Source organism: Zosterops lateralis (assembly GCF_965231275.1).
Source record: "Zosterops lateralis genome assembly, chromosome: 2".
In the NCBI taxonomy this organism is placed as follows: Eukaryota; Metazoa; Chordata; class Aves; order Passeriformes; family Zosteropidae; genus Zosterops; species Zosterops lateralis.
Genome location: NC_139763.1, coordinates 34,375,943 through 34,392,401, shown reverse-complemented (window position 1 = coordinate 34,392,401; position 16,459 = coordinate 34,375,943). Strand labels below are relative to the sequence as shown.

General features: G+C 39.3%; 1 protein-coding gene across 5 annotated transcripts in view; it reads right to left on the bottom strand.

Moving 5' to 3' along the window:
* Positions 1-16,459, bottom strand: part of LOC310905815 (cohesin subunit SA-2-like) — a 60,198-nt gene that overhangs the window by 28,808 nt on the left and 14,931 nt on the right. For all 5 annotated transcript variants that reach the window (XR_014589272.1, XM_083854516.1, XM_083854515.1 and 2 more), the window contains exons 8-13: positions 15,407-15,611; positions 14,180-14,331; positions 12,828-12,901; positions 12,272-12,395; positions 8,270-8,368; positions 6,112-6,191 (exon numbers count right to left, since the gene is read on the bottom strand). Coding sequence is in view for 4 of the 5 variants with exons in the window: in XM_083854516.1 (XP_083710642.1) it covers positions 6,112-6,191; positions 8,270-8,368; positions 12,272-12,395; positions 12,828-12,901; positions 14,180-14,331; positions 15,407-15,611 (734 nt within the window). In the remaining variant the exon portion in view is untranslated. The remainder of the gene's footprint in view (positions 1-6,111; positions 6,192-8,269; positions 8,369-12,271; positions 12,396-12,827; positions 12,902-14,179; positions 14,332-15,406; positions 15,612-16,459) is intronic.

The following is a 16,459-nucleotide window of genomic DNA, read 5'->3' as shown; positions in this document are numbered from 1 at the left end:
CAGCTTGGAATATAAGACATTTCAGAAACATACAGTGATCTAGACTGAACCAATACAGAATCACAGAGTGCCTGAAGATGGTCGGCACCTCTGCAGATCATCTGGTCCAAACCCCTGCTCACAACAGGATCAGTTACAGCAGGCTGATGTGTCCCATCTATGAAGACAAAGACTCTACAACGCCTCTGGCAACGTGTTCAGGATTGGATCACTCCCACAGTGAAAAACCTTCTTCTTATGCTTAAATGGAATTTCCTGTAAGAACATGCCACTCAAGTGCACACATTTTTTTACATTTAATTTTTTTCTTCTTTATATTTCAGGTTTTCTCTCTTTAGCACATTTATAGAAATAATGAATGCAATACCTGAATGTTTCTATTTTAAAAGAATTCCTTGACTGAATTGTTCGGATAGCTTGAAGAGCTCAGCAACACCTATCTCTCTGGATAGAAATTAAGGACTCTTCCTTTCCGGTACTAATGAAACTGCTTTTCCATAGGTATTTTCTACCCTGAGGAAAGAACCTAAGGATCCTGGCGGACACCAAATTGAACATAAGCCACTTATGTTCTCTTGCTGAAAATAAGGTGAATGGTAACCCGGTCTGCATTAAGTGTTACCAGAAGGTTTGGGGAGGTGATCCTTCTGCTCTACACAGCACTGGTGAAGCCACACCTGGAGCGCTGGGTCCAGGGCTGGGCTCTCCAGGAGAAAAGACATACTGAGGAGTGACCAAGGAAGGGTCACAAAGATGATCTGGGGATCATCCCTCCTGCGACTGGAGCATCTCTCCTTTGAGGAAAGGTCGAGGGAGCTGGGACTGTTCAGCTTGGAAAAAAGAAGGCTCAGGGGGATCTTAGCAATGTGTGCAAGTACCTGGTGGTAGGAATAAGAAGACAGAGACAGGCTTCTGCTCCTGGTGCCCAGAACCAGAGGAAACAGGCACAAAGGTTCTTTCTGAACATCAAGAAACATGTTTTTACTCTGAGGGTGACAGAGAACTGGCACAGGCTGCCAAGGGAAGCTGTGGAGTCTCCATTGCTGGAGATACTCAAAAGCCATATGGATGCAGTCCTGGGCAATGTGCTCTACATGGCTCTTCTCGAGTAGGAGGTTGGACCAGATGACCCTTCTAACTTCAGCCATTCTGTGATTTCCAAAATCCCAACCTCCCCATCTTTAACTTTGTCTTCAAAGAGGTTGAGAATTTACCCATTACATTAATCAAGTGCAGTATTATTTCTTCCCTCCTCGAGACAGGAGTAGGTGAGATGCTGCTCCAGCTGCAAATGAAGTACCCCCAAACAGCAGAAAAGCAAAGGAAGGGAGAAGAATCCTTTTTCTTTGCAGTAAAAGCTGACAGACACTCCTGACACCACTTGAGCACCTGATCTTTTGTTTTTTCCTTTCTTGAGTAAGAGGAACCTGTGTGTACTACTACTACTACTACTACTGTTCAACCATTACTCTCTGAGCCACAATGACGTTTACTCTCATAGCCCCCACTGAAATGAGTGCTCAGGCATTTTTACCTGCCTCTGCAAGCAGCAGCACCTGACTACACCTGCTACCACCAGCACTAACACTACCACACTGAACAGGTGCCTTGCCTTTTACATCCATAAGGCAATCATCAACCACAGAAATACTTCAAATACAGCAGTAATAGTGCTGCAAATTTACAGCCCTCAGAATGCCAAGCAACAGATAAAGGTTAAGCCAGAAGTGCCTGCCAGTGTTTAGGTGCCTAAAAATAAACAGGCATGGCCTTCCACATACCAATCTCATGACATACCATTTTCTCTGCACTTCAGTGGGAACATGTCACAAAGAAGAAACTGGGACATTCTAGAGAGGGATCACAGACCCATTTTGTTCTGCATATAGCACCAGTTGAAAGAATTCATATCTTGCTTTTTGTTTCATTTTGTTGCATGCAAGAGATATGAATGCTGGAGTTGCTTGACTTGTATGTTGTTCATACCAAGGATAACCATCAAAATCACAAAAGTAAAATAAAAGCACACCTGATGCACTTTACGGAGTTTTATGCTAGTCTTTGTTTTTAGTTTTTTATTAAAAACCGTGCAGGGTAAGACCTGGTACACATTATGGTGATGACAATCCAAGGTATAGCATTGCAATCAAAAAAGAATCTGTTAGCTTTGCATTTAAAATTAAGTCAAGTTTAACAGATGCATTGTAAAAGCAGTATTTGAGCACAGAGCACTATCAACCAAAAAAAAAAAAAATTGTCTGTTGAAAGTATTCTAATGTCTGCAATAAAAATTTGAAGTACAAAAATCATGTACTGCTAAACTGTTTTGTAATCTCATTCTAGCTCCTCTGCTCTCATTGCAGGTATTTCAAGGCACACTTTGGTGGTGATCAGCAAAATGACAATATGGTTGCCACTAAAATGTAACAATAGTCCTTTCCCACCCACTGTACAATGAGATTAGCATGTTGCAATACACCGTGATTGTGCTGTGGCAGACTGATGTTTTGTGTTTAAAACTCAGTTTAATTTCTAGGTCCGTTTAACTAAAGTAAACAAAGTCATTTTCCCCTGGGCTATTTACAGATTCAAGCTAATAGTAGATTTGTGTCCCCACCCACACTACCTGTAACCTTTCCCCATGCGTCTTACTGCAGTTACCTAATTATTTTTGCTGCCCTTTCCCAAAATCCCTCTACACTTTTAGGTAGTTAAGCACACAAAAATTAACAAAATTGTTTCACAGTAGGCACACTAAACTAATTTGCCTCCTAAAAGGCAATGTTTTTTTTACCTTGGTCTCTCATTGCCACTCATGTTTTCTTCCTCTTTATTTCCTTCCTAGTTCTGTAATTCCTAATTCCTTGTCAGATCCTTTGCAACATTAATGCTAACAATTATGCATAATTCAGTACCATTAATAATTTCTATTATGCTAAACCTCACAGGCTCATTTCCACTGCAGGATCACATCATGCTGTGTAAAAACAGAAATCTACTAGCCCAAAGACTGGCATTCAATTGAGACAACATGCAACAAACAAGACAGAAAATAAATCTCAGCTCACAGAGATACACAAGAAGAAAATACAAATATGGATTTGAAAAAAACTAAGTATATGCATAGCAAGAGAGTTCTGAATCAGCACTGGGATTTTTTTTTTTTTTAATAATGTAACACATATAAGTGAATTGAAAAGATCAGTGTTTTCACTGCCTCTCCAGCTATCAAGAGAGAGAATGTAAAGGCACGGCAGCTTTAGGTATAGTACACAGAGTAGTCAGTGTATATTCCACAGGACTGGAATGCAGTGATGGTTGAGAGATGCTCAAACCTGTTATTAACATACATGGAGCACAGCTCTGCTGCCACTGTCAAACACCACAAAAATTGTCAATTAGCAACAACGTCTTGCTGCTATACTCACCCAAAAGACAACTATGGAAGTCAGTCAAAGGAAGTTACTGACATTATATATTTTTCCCAAGAAAAATTATCCAACGGAGTAATTGGAAGGAAAAAAGCTATTCTTGGCATTGCTTCCTAATGATTCATGTCATGACATAATAAAATATTTATTCCAAGATTAGGGACATGTTCTGAAGGTCAGTACCTCACCAGTGAAGACTATATATATTTTTTATTCTTTTTAATTAATGATTCCAGATCAAATATAGGGAATTCAGATAGAGATTCTTGCCAGTAGCTTTAAAAATAGAAACTTGATCTGAAAGGTCTCTCACATCTCAATAAAAATGCAAGTTGGGCTGCTTGAATTCAGTTGCCAAATTTGCAGATGACAAAAATTAATCATTCAAAGAGAAGCCAAGACGGCATGACAAAAGTGGCGAAAATTTTATTACACGAATGCATACTAGTAGCCATGCCACTTACACAAGCTGTCATTTACTACTCTCTTATCCTCTTTAAGACAGGGGAGTTGCTGTCCCCAACTCCAATTCATGCTTTACTACATGTATCAAGCAGCGCTACTGATCAATATCCAGACACAGGTTTTCAGCTATGAGACACACCTATCTGAGACACATTAGCCCTGCAGGTCTTTCCTTCTGCAGTGCCAGCAGCAAGTCCTTTCTGCCACTATTGTAGACACGAAGGCATCAGCTTTTCCCTGCTAGAAAAGGTTCTTGATTCAGGCTCTTATTAAGAAGCCTGTACATGTGACTGGCTATATTGTCTGCATTCTCTTCACACAGAGTTATAGACTGGTCAGCAGCATTACTGTTATCAAAGAGAAGAGCTGTTGTTGAATTTGCTTATTGAGTCCCCAACTCACACTTCCATCACTCCAACAATTAAGCCAAATCAGCAGGGCTTAGAACAGTTAGGGGGGGGACAGTGGAAAAAAGCAGGATGCTATGCAACAGATGAGCAAAAAGAAAGAAAAGTACGTATTTGCTAGGTCTCAACATAGCTTAATTAAAAACAACTTCATAATGTATTAATTTTACTTAGGAAAATTGCATCTTATGATAGAAAAATATAATTCAGAAAACTTTATTAGGCATTTATTCACACTGGAAACCATATTTAAGCAAAATTCAGAAAAAATTGCTTCAGGGAAAAAGAAACATTGATCAAACTTTTATAGCTGCAGCTTGCATTAATGAGAACATGATCCCTTATAATAAAGCCAGAGATGATAAACAGCTGCAGTGCCAATATAGCTCTTGTTAATTCAGATACGGAACAAGTGCAGCCATAACTGGTGTAAGGAATCTTTGTACTTCAACAATGGTGAGCTGCTCCTCCTAGTACAGGGACATGCTATCCATGGACACACCATTGTGCTTTGTTCCAACAGCTAGGCACCATGGGGAACCAAGGGATGTAGAAATGGACATTGTGAACACAGGAACAATATAACCCTGGTTGCTACTAGTGAGGCCCAAACAATGGCACTACCTTCAGAAGAGGGTGCAGTACCCACAGCACTGTGTGCTGTTCCGATGTGCCTACTGAAGGAGGCCTGGAAAAATGCCATTCAAACCAGTGGAATGTGAAGTGAGACACATGTAGGAGACTATAAAGCAGCACCTCAATACACAAACATACTTGAAATTTAATGTAAATATTTACAACATCATTTTAAGGACCATTAAGGTCTACATGCTCCTCTAGCAATGACTAATACTTCTGGCTTAAATAGAGAAGCAAATCCCACAAGGCTACTGGATAATGTGTCATGCTGTACATGGAAATAAGCATCTGCATCACCTAAATTCAACTTATACTCTCAGACAGAGGAGACACTGAGTCCTAACATCTCAACTGTATTGTCAATGGAATGCACTGATGTTTTTACTACCATTTTGCTTTGAAAAAGAGGGACAGAAAATTTATTCTACACATATTTTGCAAATAAAGACATTTCTAAAATAAATATGCTGCTCAAGGATGTATCAGAATAAGATTTATATACTTCTATAATAGTAAGTCTAATTCTTCCCCACACTTCCAGCTTGCTATTATCCTACCACATCTATGGCTGGCAAGTAAACTTGCCAAAAAAACCAACTCTGCTGTTAGTTTTCCACCTCAGCAAAATTGCACACTCATTTCCTATCAGTCAGTCTGCTACGGGCTCAAAGGCTACCAGATTCTTTGCCCGGAAGCCACGAATCTGAAAGTCCAAATTCTAGTAACAGCCTCAAAGCTCAAGGCTTCCTGCACCAGGTGCAGAGAGAGAGAAGATGACAGAGTTCCCAAAGCTCCTGTCAAGGCCTGGCAATCCTGGGACAGAAGATGGGGTGGGGACCCCATCTTCAGTAGGAGCTTCCCCCAGAGACAGTCAAATGTTCTTTTTGAGAAAACCTAAAATTAAAAAAGGTGGAATTTCCTTTCAGGGGGAAATGTAAAGATATAAAAACATAGTTTTCAGATCGAATCTCAGCACAAGGGTTTTCTTAACATTGGCATTTCCCACAGAAAGAAAATGTCATGTCTTGAGCAGCTTTAACTGTAACTCATATCCTGCCAGAAGCAACTGTTTCCCAGCAAGTAACTGATTACAGGAAGATTCATCAGGTTTGTACCTGGATCTTGTTGCCATTAAAACAATACAGTAAATTAAAAAAGAAATTATTTACTGTGACATAAGCATCAAGAGTTTCATGGCTTGAACTGCTACTTCATGGTCCTTGTCCAGAGGCATGGACACAATTCGATCCTAATGGATGTAAAATGACAATAAAAAGATGTAACATGGTTTGTTCTCAATAAACATGTATTTTTGCTACAGCTAGATCATCTACACTAGTACAGAAGTGATTTATTTTTATTTCAGCAGCTATTTCCTAAGAGACATAAGGCAACTTGATTACTACCAAGTAGTTCCCCAGCCCCTGAAAATTAACAGCATGTTAATTTTTTAACTGAATTAATCATGCAGTAATATGATATTTTTTATACATGTAATGCATGCATTCACAAGAAATTAACTGCGCACTACAAATTAAAAGTGACTGACAACTTGTTTCTAAGATGTTACTACTGGCACTTCAGTATGTTAAATGAAGGTAAGCCTCACATTACAAGCATTATCTAATCAGTTTCTCCCATTAACAGTAAAGTGTCTACACCTACACATTACAGAAGTCAGTGCCTTGCTGAAAAGACAGTTAAGAGTTTAAGTCATAAAGATACCTCATGGCATAGCAGCAGTATTGCTGACCTCCAGAATTCACAATATTGTAACTTAGCACACATGCAAACATCTCAGAAAACTGGGAAACTTCCCATCCCATGAAACCAGGAACTTGCACATGTCAGTGTGTGCAATATTTAATACAATAATAAAATATTTAAATATTTATATCTTTAAGAGATATTACACCTTTAGACCTGCTTGTTTTGGGACTAACAGTTTCCCCCACTTAACATATGGTTTCTAAATCTCTACATTCATTTTCCTTTGCACTTTCCTTTTTCTCAGAACCCAGCTGGAAGGTGTCTAAATCCACAAATCCTGAGTTTGAACACTCAAGGGTAGTAACAGAGGAAGCATGTGTAACTCCTATTTGCAGGAAATGGATTGATGGTTATATGATTATACTCCCCATCACTGAGAAAGCATGATTTAAACTTTAAAACTGCTATTTTGTGTGTAGCTGTTTGGATTTCTTTTGTTTAGAGGAGAAGGAGTTGTTTTTGGGTGGGGGGGTTTTGACTGGGGGATGGATTTTGCAATAATCCATTTATACCATATCCTTCACACAGGGAGATCTCAGTACAAACAGCCTGGAGCTATTTCATCAGTCTTTATTGAATACCAATCCTGCATTTGGTTTCACAGCTGACAGCAAACAGAGAGATAAGGGACTACCACACAATCATTTAAACAGGGGTCAATCTTAGATAGCCGAGTTTAATTCTGAATAATTTATTACTAAGATACCAATACTAATGTATTTCATGTTCTTTAAGAATAGGTGATAGGTGTTTTCCACTATTAGAAACTGGTTTGACACACAGGTAAGTCCTGCATCTTTTGCAAAACGACCACAGATTGCCACCACATGCAGGCATTGATTTGTCCTGACACTGAATCGTGTCCTGATTCACAGGGACTGAGATATCAATTGCATCATCTTGAGCTTTCTTATTCAAGTACTGAGAAGGTGCAACCCTGCTAGGGCAAGAGCAGCTGGCAAAATCCTTAGCAGAGCCAGAGTTAAAAAAAGTAAAAGGCTTACTTCTTAAATGAGTCGGGATATTGGAATATGATAAATGCAGAGTACAGGGTGAGTGAAGCCACAAAACAAGCTCTCAAAACTGCAGTGTATCACCTGATTTCTTCAGAAAGTAGATAAGGGATCCTTCTTCAAGATTCATACTGACATGGTAGATCAAGAGAGAGCCATTCCCACATCAGTGTGACACATGGACAGCCAGTCCACTAGCTACAAGGTTAACCCATTATCAGGGGCAGCAAAAAAAGGATCTTTAGCATATGAAATTCTTTGTCATCTGCCAAAGATCCTATAAAAAACCTGGGCCAATCTGGATAAAAGGTGGCAATAACTGACCACAGTGCATGCTAACACTGTTTTGTGTGACCTAAAGTGAAATGGAAGAGTTCACAGAAGCAAAGGGAAACATTCCTGCAAAACTCCTTCATCTATTCACTCAACAAGGCTGTTTCTGCAGGAGTCCTCTCAGTCAAGAGAATGGGGAGATCAGCTACATCAGGCCCTACGTATACACCCAACCTAGAGCTAAAAAATCAGCAAACAGTAATTTATTTACCTTGAATCTGTTAGTAAAGAGATCCATCCTGGAAACAAGTTCTTTTCTGCTATAAATTCCCTGCAGTCCCAGAAGACACTTCAACCGCACCTCAGCTTGCTGCAAGACAAAGAGAAATTGGCTAACAGTAAAATACATGTATCTTTGTTAGTCACTATCAGCATTTATATCATGTAAATAAGAGTTCTTTGTGGGTGCCTACAGCAGACTACACAACTGCTGCCTCGTCTTCCTTATTAGTGACATCAGTACCAGTTTGTCTGTGTGTACACACACTCATCTCTCTCACACACAGAGGAAGCCTGCAGTGAGCCAAACTTAAAGGTAACATCAAAGTTTGTGCTGGGCTCCCTAAGAGTCAAAGAAACTCTCACGGACCTCATAGTTAATAAAAGGAACAGAATGCAAAAGATACAGGAACTGTGATATTCATCTGTTAAAGATACAAACACAGGACTATGGATGACCTACTTAGTACAACCAGCACTCTCTCATACATCAGACTTCACTTGCTTCTTGTCAACAGTTGACTGGGACAATTGTTAAACACAGAAAAAGAGTCCAAGAAATTACAGATTTCTCTAGATTTCCAGAGGAAGAGGTACAACTTAGAAATGCACTGGCTTATCACTGTGGATTCTTACAGAATTAAGCCTTCTCCCTGTTTCTGTTTTACACTAGAACACAGTATTTTAAGTATTCTAGGAAAAGGGTTGCTTTGAATTCAGCCTAAGTAGTTAATTTAGGCAAAATATATTTATCCATACAAGAAGTCATTTCATATTATTAGTACTGCTGCTTCGTAAATGCCTCAAAAAGAAGTCTTTTCCTTAGCCATCTTTTCAATTATCTCATGCATATTGTTACATCATTCAAAGGACAAAGCCTTAAATGGCATTAGGAAAGTGATTTTGATGATCCAATATAGAAAAATCATGTGTTCTGTAAATTTATAATGCTAAGCATATCAGCAGAGACACTAAGATGAACTGCAGGCTTTGAATCAGTGTCTTCATATTTCTTTCTTAATTCCTCTTGCTAACAATAGCAGTAAGAATAAACATGGAAATCCAAGAAAGGAGACCACCTACACATAGGCTATCCATTGCTACAAGTTCCTGTTCACCTGCTTAGATGGAAGGCCAAGGATGATACTCAGTGGAAGATTTTGACTAACAATTTTGCTTAAAACAGCTTTTTGCTAGAAATACAAAATGAAAGATCAACAGGTAAAAATGTACACTGCTCTCTAATCTGCCCATGACATACCAGCAGTACTTATTCCACATTTAACATCTCTGAGGAAGAGAACACACAAGGGCTGCACAGCACAGAACTCACTCACAGACAGTCCCAAGGTGACACCCATCACTGCACACCAGCACACACCCAGTTCAGCCAGTGCACTGCAAAACTGGCTCCAGCTGCCCTTGGTTATTTTTCACAACATTGTGCTTGTGAACAGGGACTCAATTTGTGTGTGGGGAAAGGGACAATGGTGTGCACAGGTTTGCTGAATGGTCACATAGCTCTTGGCATGTGCCTGGTAATGTCATTTGTCAGTCAGGCAGAGTCAAGCATAGGCCTGCAGACATAAAGTGTAACACATTAAAGTGTTTCATCTCCCTTCTGAGGTATCCTGCTCCCACCCAAAAGCTCTCAGTCACAACCCCATACATGCGCGTTTCTTTAAGTGCTGAGAAAATTAACTCTAGTAAATAGAAACAATTAACTACTTCTATGAGTATTTCTGTTATTTTCCTATATTTTCATCTGCATTTTCTCCTTCTCAACCACCTCCCCTTTTCTAAATTCAACATTCCCAACAGTTTTGAAAGGATGTGAAGTTATGTTGAACGATGAAGAATATCTCACTACCTTCAGGTTCTTTCAACAGCAGCCTCAGCAAACACAAACACCCAGCCACCTACTCCCCTCATCAGAACTACCATTCTAATCATGACAAAAAACCTGCCTGTTTGGTCTTTCAAAGCCGTGACAGAATGAAAGGGAACTATGTAATTACATTTTCAGGATACTCTGAACACATACATTGTCCCTCAGCTGTATCATAGCGTATTCTGAGCCTGGCCTGATGACAGAAAACATCAGTGAAGTGGTAGGCAGCTCTAGTGACCTCAGCGAGCTCTGCACAGGCTCCGTCACTGCTTGAACAGATTCAGTTATGAGATTTCAGCCCTACCACTACCACAGAGATGGGGCCGTTCAATAAATCTTACAAATACAGGCTGGGACCTGGATGGTTTGACAGGACTGCTGGGCCAACATTGCCCAGATTATGATCTGGGAAGATCTGTTTCTGAGTTACTCCTGGATTGCAAGGACAACCCAACTGTCTTTTGAGGCAAAATAATTTTAAAAACTGCTCTCCCTCCCCAGTCACCCCTAAAAATCCACGACGGTATATAAAAATGCTGCAGCCCCTGCGGGTGCTCTCATTTTGAAATCAGGCAATTTGACAGTGGCTGCAAATCCTAAAGCATAGACAGCACTGCAGCCACCAGTAGTGGCACACTACCAGGTCTCAGCCAAATGTAGAATATGGAAAACATCTCATTGTATCTCGCTCTGCTTGCATCTGCATTTCTGTCAGATAAAAAAAAATCCTTAGAAAAAACCAACTATTTCCAGTAAATGGCACTAGATGAGCTGTGTGCAATAATGAGAGACACCAGCTGTTAATCTTCACAGTAGAGTACTCTAAATGAAGACACATCATCTTCAAAAAAATTACTTTTTCTTTGGAGAATTCTCCAAACTGAACATGTACTAAAAAGATATTGTGATCAGATAAAATTCATGCCGGAACAAACGACAATTCTTGATATATTTGCCGTCCTAAAACCCAAATGCCGCCGTCAGGGGGACGGCACAAGGCCGGGAAGCGGGAGCCTGGCGCGCCCCCTCCTGGCCCGCTGGCAGAATGCAGCCTGGTTCACCCAGCACAAACACTGCCCGCAGCGGACACAAATCCCGGGATGTTCCAGGAGCTACACAGGACCTACACACACCTTCAAAGGCGGCCTGCACAAGTACAGCGTGTCGATTTCGCTAATGAGCCATTCCTGACAAATATTCCTATCCCTCTGAAGTCTCATACGTTTTCGAAGCAAGAGAAAAAGGGTATTTTCAGAGAAGCACAGGTCAGGTTGGAAGGGACCACAGGGGATCATCTGGTCTAACCTCCCTGCTCAAGCAGGGTCATCCCAAAACAGGAATGCGTCCAGACAGGTCAGAATATCTCCAGTGAGGGAGACTCTACAAGCTCTCTGGGCAATCTCCTCTAGGCAACAGTCACCCACACAGTAAAGAAGTTCTTTCTCATGTTCCACTGCAACTTCCTGGGTATCAGCTTTTGCCCATTGCCTCTTGTTCTACTGTTTGGTGTTTTGGACTTACTGACTTCTTTTGGATTTTTTGCTTGTTTGTTTGGTGGTACTTGGAGGAATTTAAAAGTGCCTCTACTCACAAGAAAAAACAAATCAACTATAAGGAAAAGGTGAAAATGCTTTGGGAAATGGCCGGACTTCCCGTAAATATTTTCTGTATCTAACTCCAGATAATAAATGCAATATTGAAGACTATTATACTACAGGCAATATTATTTTCTTCATTTTTTATAAATCTAAACAAAATTTTAAATGCCCATCAAGCCTAAAAGCAGAATTTCAGTCAACATTTAACCCTCTCAAAGGATATAAGTCATTTCACAGTCCAGAAATAACTCTCAATTCAGTGACATATAAATATAACTGCACATACAGGGATTCACACAGAACTGGAAAAAATGTTCACTGTTATTTAGTGTTAAATGGCTTTCAAAATAAAACCTGAAATGGGGAAGAAAGGAAATTCTTTTTGTACCACCACAGTCTTAAACATCTACTCTCAAGAATTTAAACATCAGAATTCTTTTTAAAAAAATTAAAACAAAAAACTTAATGTACTGCCCCAAGTAAAAAAAATAAATTTAAAGTTTACCTTATCATACAGCATCCACCCAACATATTTTAAGTAGCTATCATTCAAAAAAGCATCTGGGTATGTTTTAATCCAGCAGCCAATTTCTTCAACGCAAGTTGCTCTGATCTCAGGAATAACATCACTGTGAAATTAGAAAATTGTAATATTAATACCGTAAAAATTAATTTTAAAACCAATTATATTATTCGCAATATTTTATGTTCTGGAATTTCAAAAGCATGTATAATTCAAAATATTCCAAGTATCTTCATATTAATATTATAAGTTATTCTTCAGTTAATACATTAACCACTTTTAGCCACAAATTATTGTGCAATTTTGGGTATCTTCTCACTAACAAATGCACTGCTCTACAGCCAGCAGAAAAAACTGACAGAACACACTTGAGAGGTTCTTTTGGAAGCCCAGATTCTTAAAAATAATTTAACTGCTACACTTTCCTTGACACCATCAGTGCCTCCAGGATGTTTAACTTGATTATCATATCTGTACAATCTGAGCAAGAGTTTCTGGGGAATGCAGACACACGTCACAGCTTTATTTTCACTCTTACCGGTAACGGTTCAGAAACGTCCCTTTGAAAATAGCATTCATCATGTTCTGTACCTCTAGAAGCTTATGCTCATACTGAAATATAAAGAGAACTGAATGTTAATATTGGTCCCGCAATTCACTACACATGAAAAATTTGCATCAGGGCTCTTGGAATACTACTGTGATGCAAATTCCTGGTGTTTATAGATGGTACCAGCATAAAATGAGTCGTCTGTATCTGCACTAGCAACTGGCCTTTTTGTGGCTACATCCTGAGGAAAGGTTTATTGGATATCAACTGCTAGCCTTAGGAAACAAGGCATTTGTTTGATAGAGTGAGTCCTGATCTACCAGAAATCACATGGAAAGATACAGCACAACTAGTAAGCAATCCTCACATACAGATCCAAATTCTCTTTTCATGTACTTGAACAGGGATGGAAAAAAGGCAGACAAAGGAATTTTCAAAATACACAATGAGCGTATTAAAAAACTGAATCCTGAAAATGTAGGTAGGAATTTCTGAAAATCCAAGTCACCTAATAAAAATGTTCTCTCATCAACAGCATCTGGAAGGGTGACAAATTTGGGGGTTCCCTCCAACACACCCATTTCCTCTGTCTTTCCCATAAGATCAGACTTACAATGCTACTAAAATATCCTGTCTCACCCAAACACTCCTCACAAAAAGGGTATTGTCTCTGTAACAGAGAAGACCACAGACATCTAAAACTCAGAACAGAGATAAGTGATTCTAAGGTCAGGACAAGGAACTATACTTGATGTTCATTCATCAAGTCACCTTCTCCCTCAAGCCAGAGTTATTTTTTACAGTTATAGCTCTGCCTCTAGGAGTTGAAAAGGAGCTGTCTTTGAGCAGGGAAGAAACAACAGAAACTGAAAAGCAAAAATGATATAGGACATCCCTGAAGTTCAATCCATTTTTATAATGCATTACTTACACAGAGATGACAGCCTGTGTCCTTTTTGATTCATTGCTAAAATTTGGGCTTGTAATTTGCACAAACATATATAAAACTGCACTCAAACAACACCGGAGCTACCAAGACAATTAAATTTGTGTGTAAATCCATACCTGTGTGAAGATCAAGGGCTAATGACACCAATTTAGAAAAGCAACTAGACATCATAGGTCAACAGTACATAGGGCAATTATTTATCTTAGTCATGTTTGTACCACTTAATCCAGCCAGTCACATCTGCTCTGCACCGTGCATAGATAGATGATATAAATCTATCTAGATGTATAGATAAACATATAAACATCAAAGAACTGCAGGGACTCAAAAACAAGCAGCCAGCAACCGTTCTACATTTCCACAAATCTCCCATACAAGACACTTCCCTAACCTCTTTTCTTTTTCTTTCTAGCTGATCAAGTCTGTAACTGGTCCTCTTGCCACTTATCCTCTTCTTCTCCACCTCATACAATCTTTGAGCATTGTGCTTGTTGACGTCAAGGTTCAGATGGACACTTACAACTGCTGTCAGAAGTTTCATTGCTAAAAAAGAAACATACTCAGCACAATTAGCTTAGCTCAGGGATAGGCAGCATAAATATCTTCACCACTTTACCACAAAAACGGTATGGTTAGCCAAATCCAGTTTATATCAAAAATACGAACACTACAAGATTATAGTAATTTGTTTTAAAATACAGTGTTTATTTTAAAGGCAGACAATAATCAAAAAGGGAAAATTAACTTCTCTTTCTGGAGATTTACAACCTGTGGTCAGAGTTCTGGTTAGAGAAGTAATTTACTGGGACACTCTCTTGTAAGTTTATGTAATTTTGAATTTTCTGCAAAAGAATCTAGAATTTTGGAACATCTGAGTGTCGGTAACAAAAAAAAAATTTGAAAACCAGTGAAGCTGGCTCGGAAATGGCTGGGAATCTTAATATACTACTGGAATGGACAAAAATTCACCTTCCTCTAAGGCTTGCCAGATGGTTTGAACAGATTTCAAGTTAGTTTTTTGAGCCCTCAAAGCAAACAGCATATTTTAGAATAAATTATACTTTTGGTGCTCTTAACATGGCAAAGACGGTATTTACTGGCTTTAGGGGAAAAAAGTAGTAGCTTTAGTATCATCACACTGCATGAAAGAAAAACGTGTGACAAGCAATGTTCTTTTTAACACAGAGACCACAAGAACAGCAGTTCTCCAAAGGAAGCTTCTTAAGGTGAAGCATCTACTGCAACCTCATCACATTAGTTAGTGGAGGGAGAAAAACAACAAAACAGAAAATTGTGAAAAATCTGTTACTGAAAAATATAATACTCAGAATAACACAATTCTGAAGTCAGTCATGTCAGGTATTAAAGATTTCTTTATAAAGAAAAAATTATGTTAGATCTATCATATCTAAAGCATTCAAATTCAAATTCAATTCAGATACACATGGGAACAAACAGTTTATATTACAGACATTTATATAACATACACTAGGAGAAAGGTACTCTTGGTGCATAAGAGAACTGCTCCAGTAAACAGGTTTTCAATTTAGAGCAGTTTTGTTACTACACAAATCAATAAAACTCAGCACCTCTACAGCAGCTCTGCAAGTGATTTTACCTGCCAAAGTGCTTGTGTGCCTGAATGCTCTGACCATGGAATCTGCTAAACCTGTAAGCAGCGAGATGATGGTGTCCATCAAGTAGTTATCATACAGGATGCTGCACTGGCACTGCTGGACAAGCACTGCAATGAATTCACAGAAATTGGCCTTGAACTTCTTCCAATAGGGTCCTGCTCTGACCAGTGGGTAGTCTTCATTGTCCTGCACAAGAAAGGCAAGTCGAGAGAAAACACACTAATTAGTTCTGCTTGTGCATTCACATCTCTCCCACTGAACGTCAGAGAGAGTTTTGTTTCATTCCCTATAACCTTCTTCATGGTTAGTATTCCAAAGTAGGGACAAGCAACTAGGATACAAGCAAGCAGAGAGACAAAACAGCTTTATTAGAGCTACACTGTTGTAACAGCTCACATTTGAAAGCAATGTATGCAAGGTAGCTGTGAACAGACAGAAGGGAGAAAGTGTGTGAAGGCAGAGCAGAGTGACTTTCACTGGCATAAACCATGAGCACTCCTAGCTTCTTTTACTTTCTTACAGCTATCAGTGCTTTCCCACTTCCCTATCCCTCCTGCAAAAGCATGGTAAAATCCAGGCAGAAAATGAAGTAAGTGAAAAGTGGAGACAAAACAATTGTGGTGTGAACAGGATAGGACTATTCTCCTCAGCAGCACTGCCAGCTTGAGCAGTTTATCAGGCTAAAGCTTAATGGCAAATACTTGGTCATTCACCTACACCATCTGCACCTGAGTCTCCAAAACCCCCCACAGAAACTGTAAGTGGGCAATACCTTTAAAATCATGCAAAAAGCAAGTTACAATAAAAACTTAAGTATCCACAGTACAGTTGATACTGCCAGGAGGAAAGCAGACAGAGGGGAGGTGAAATGACTTCTCACACAAAATAGTGGAATGCACACTAGGCAGACTTTGTAAATGGCAACCTCAGACAACATGAACATTTTTTTCATGTACACCTCACAGATCCTAGGAATGGCTCAGAATATGAATTTGCATCTTCATAGTTTCCAGGTGTGAGTGGAGTCAAGGAAC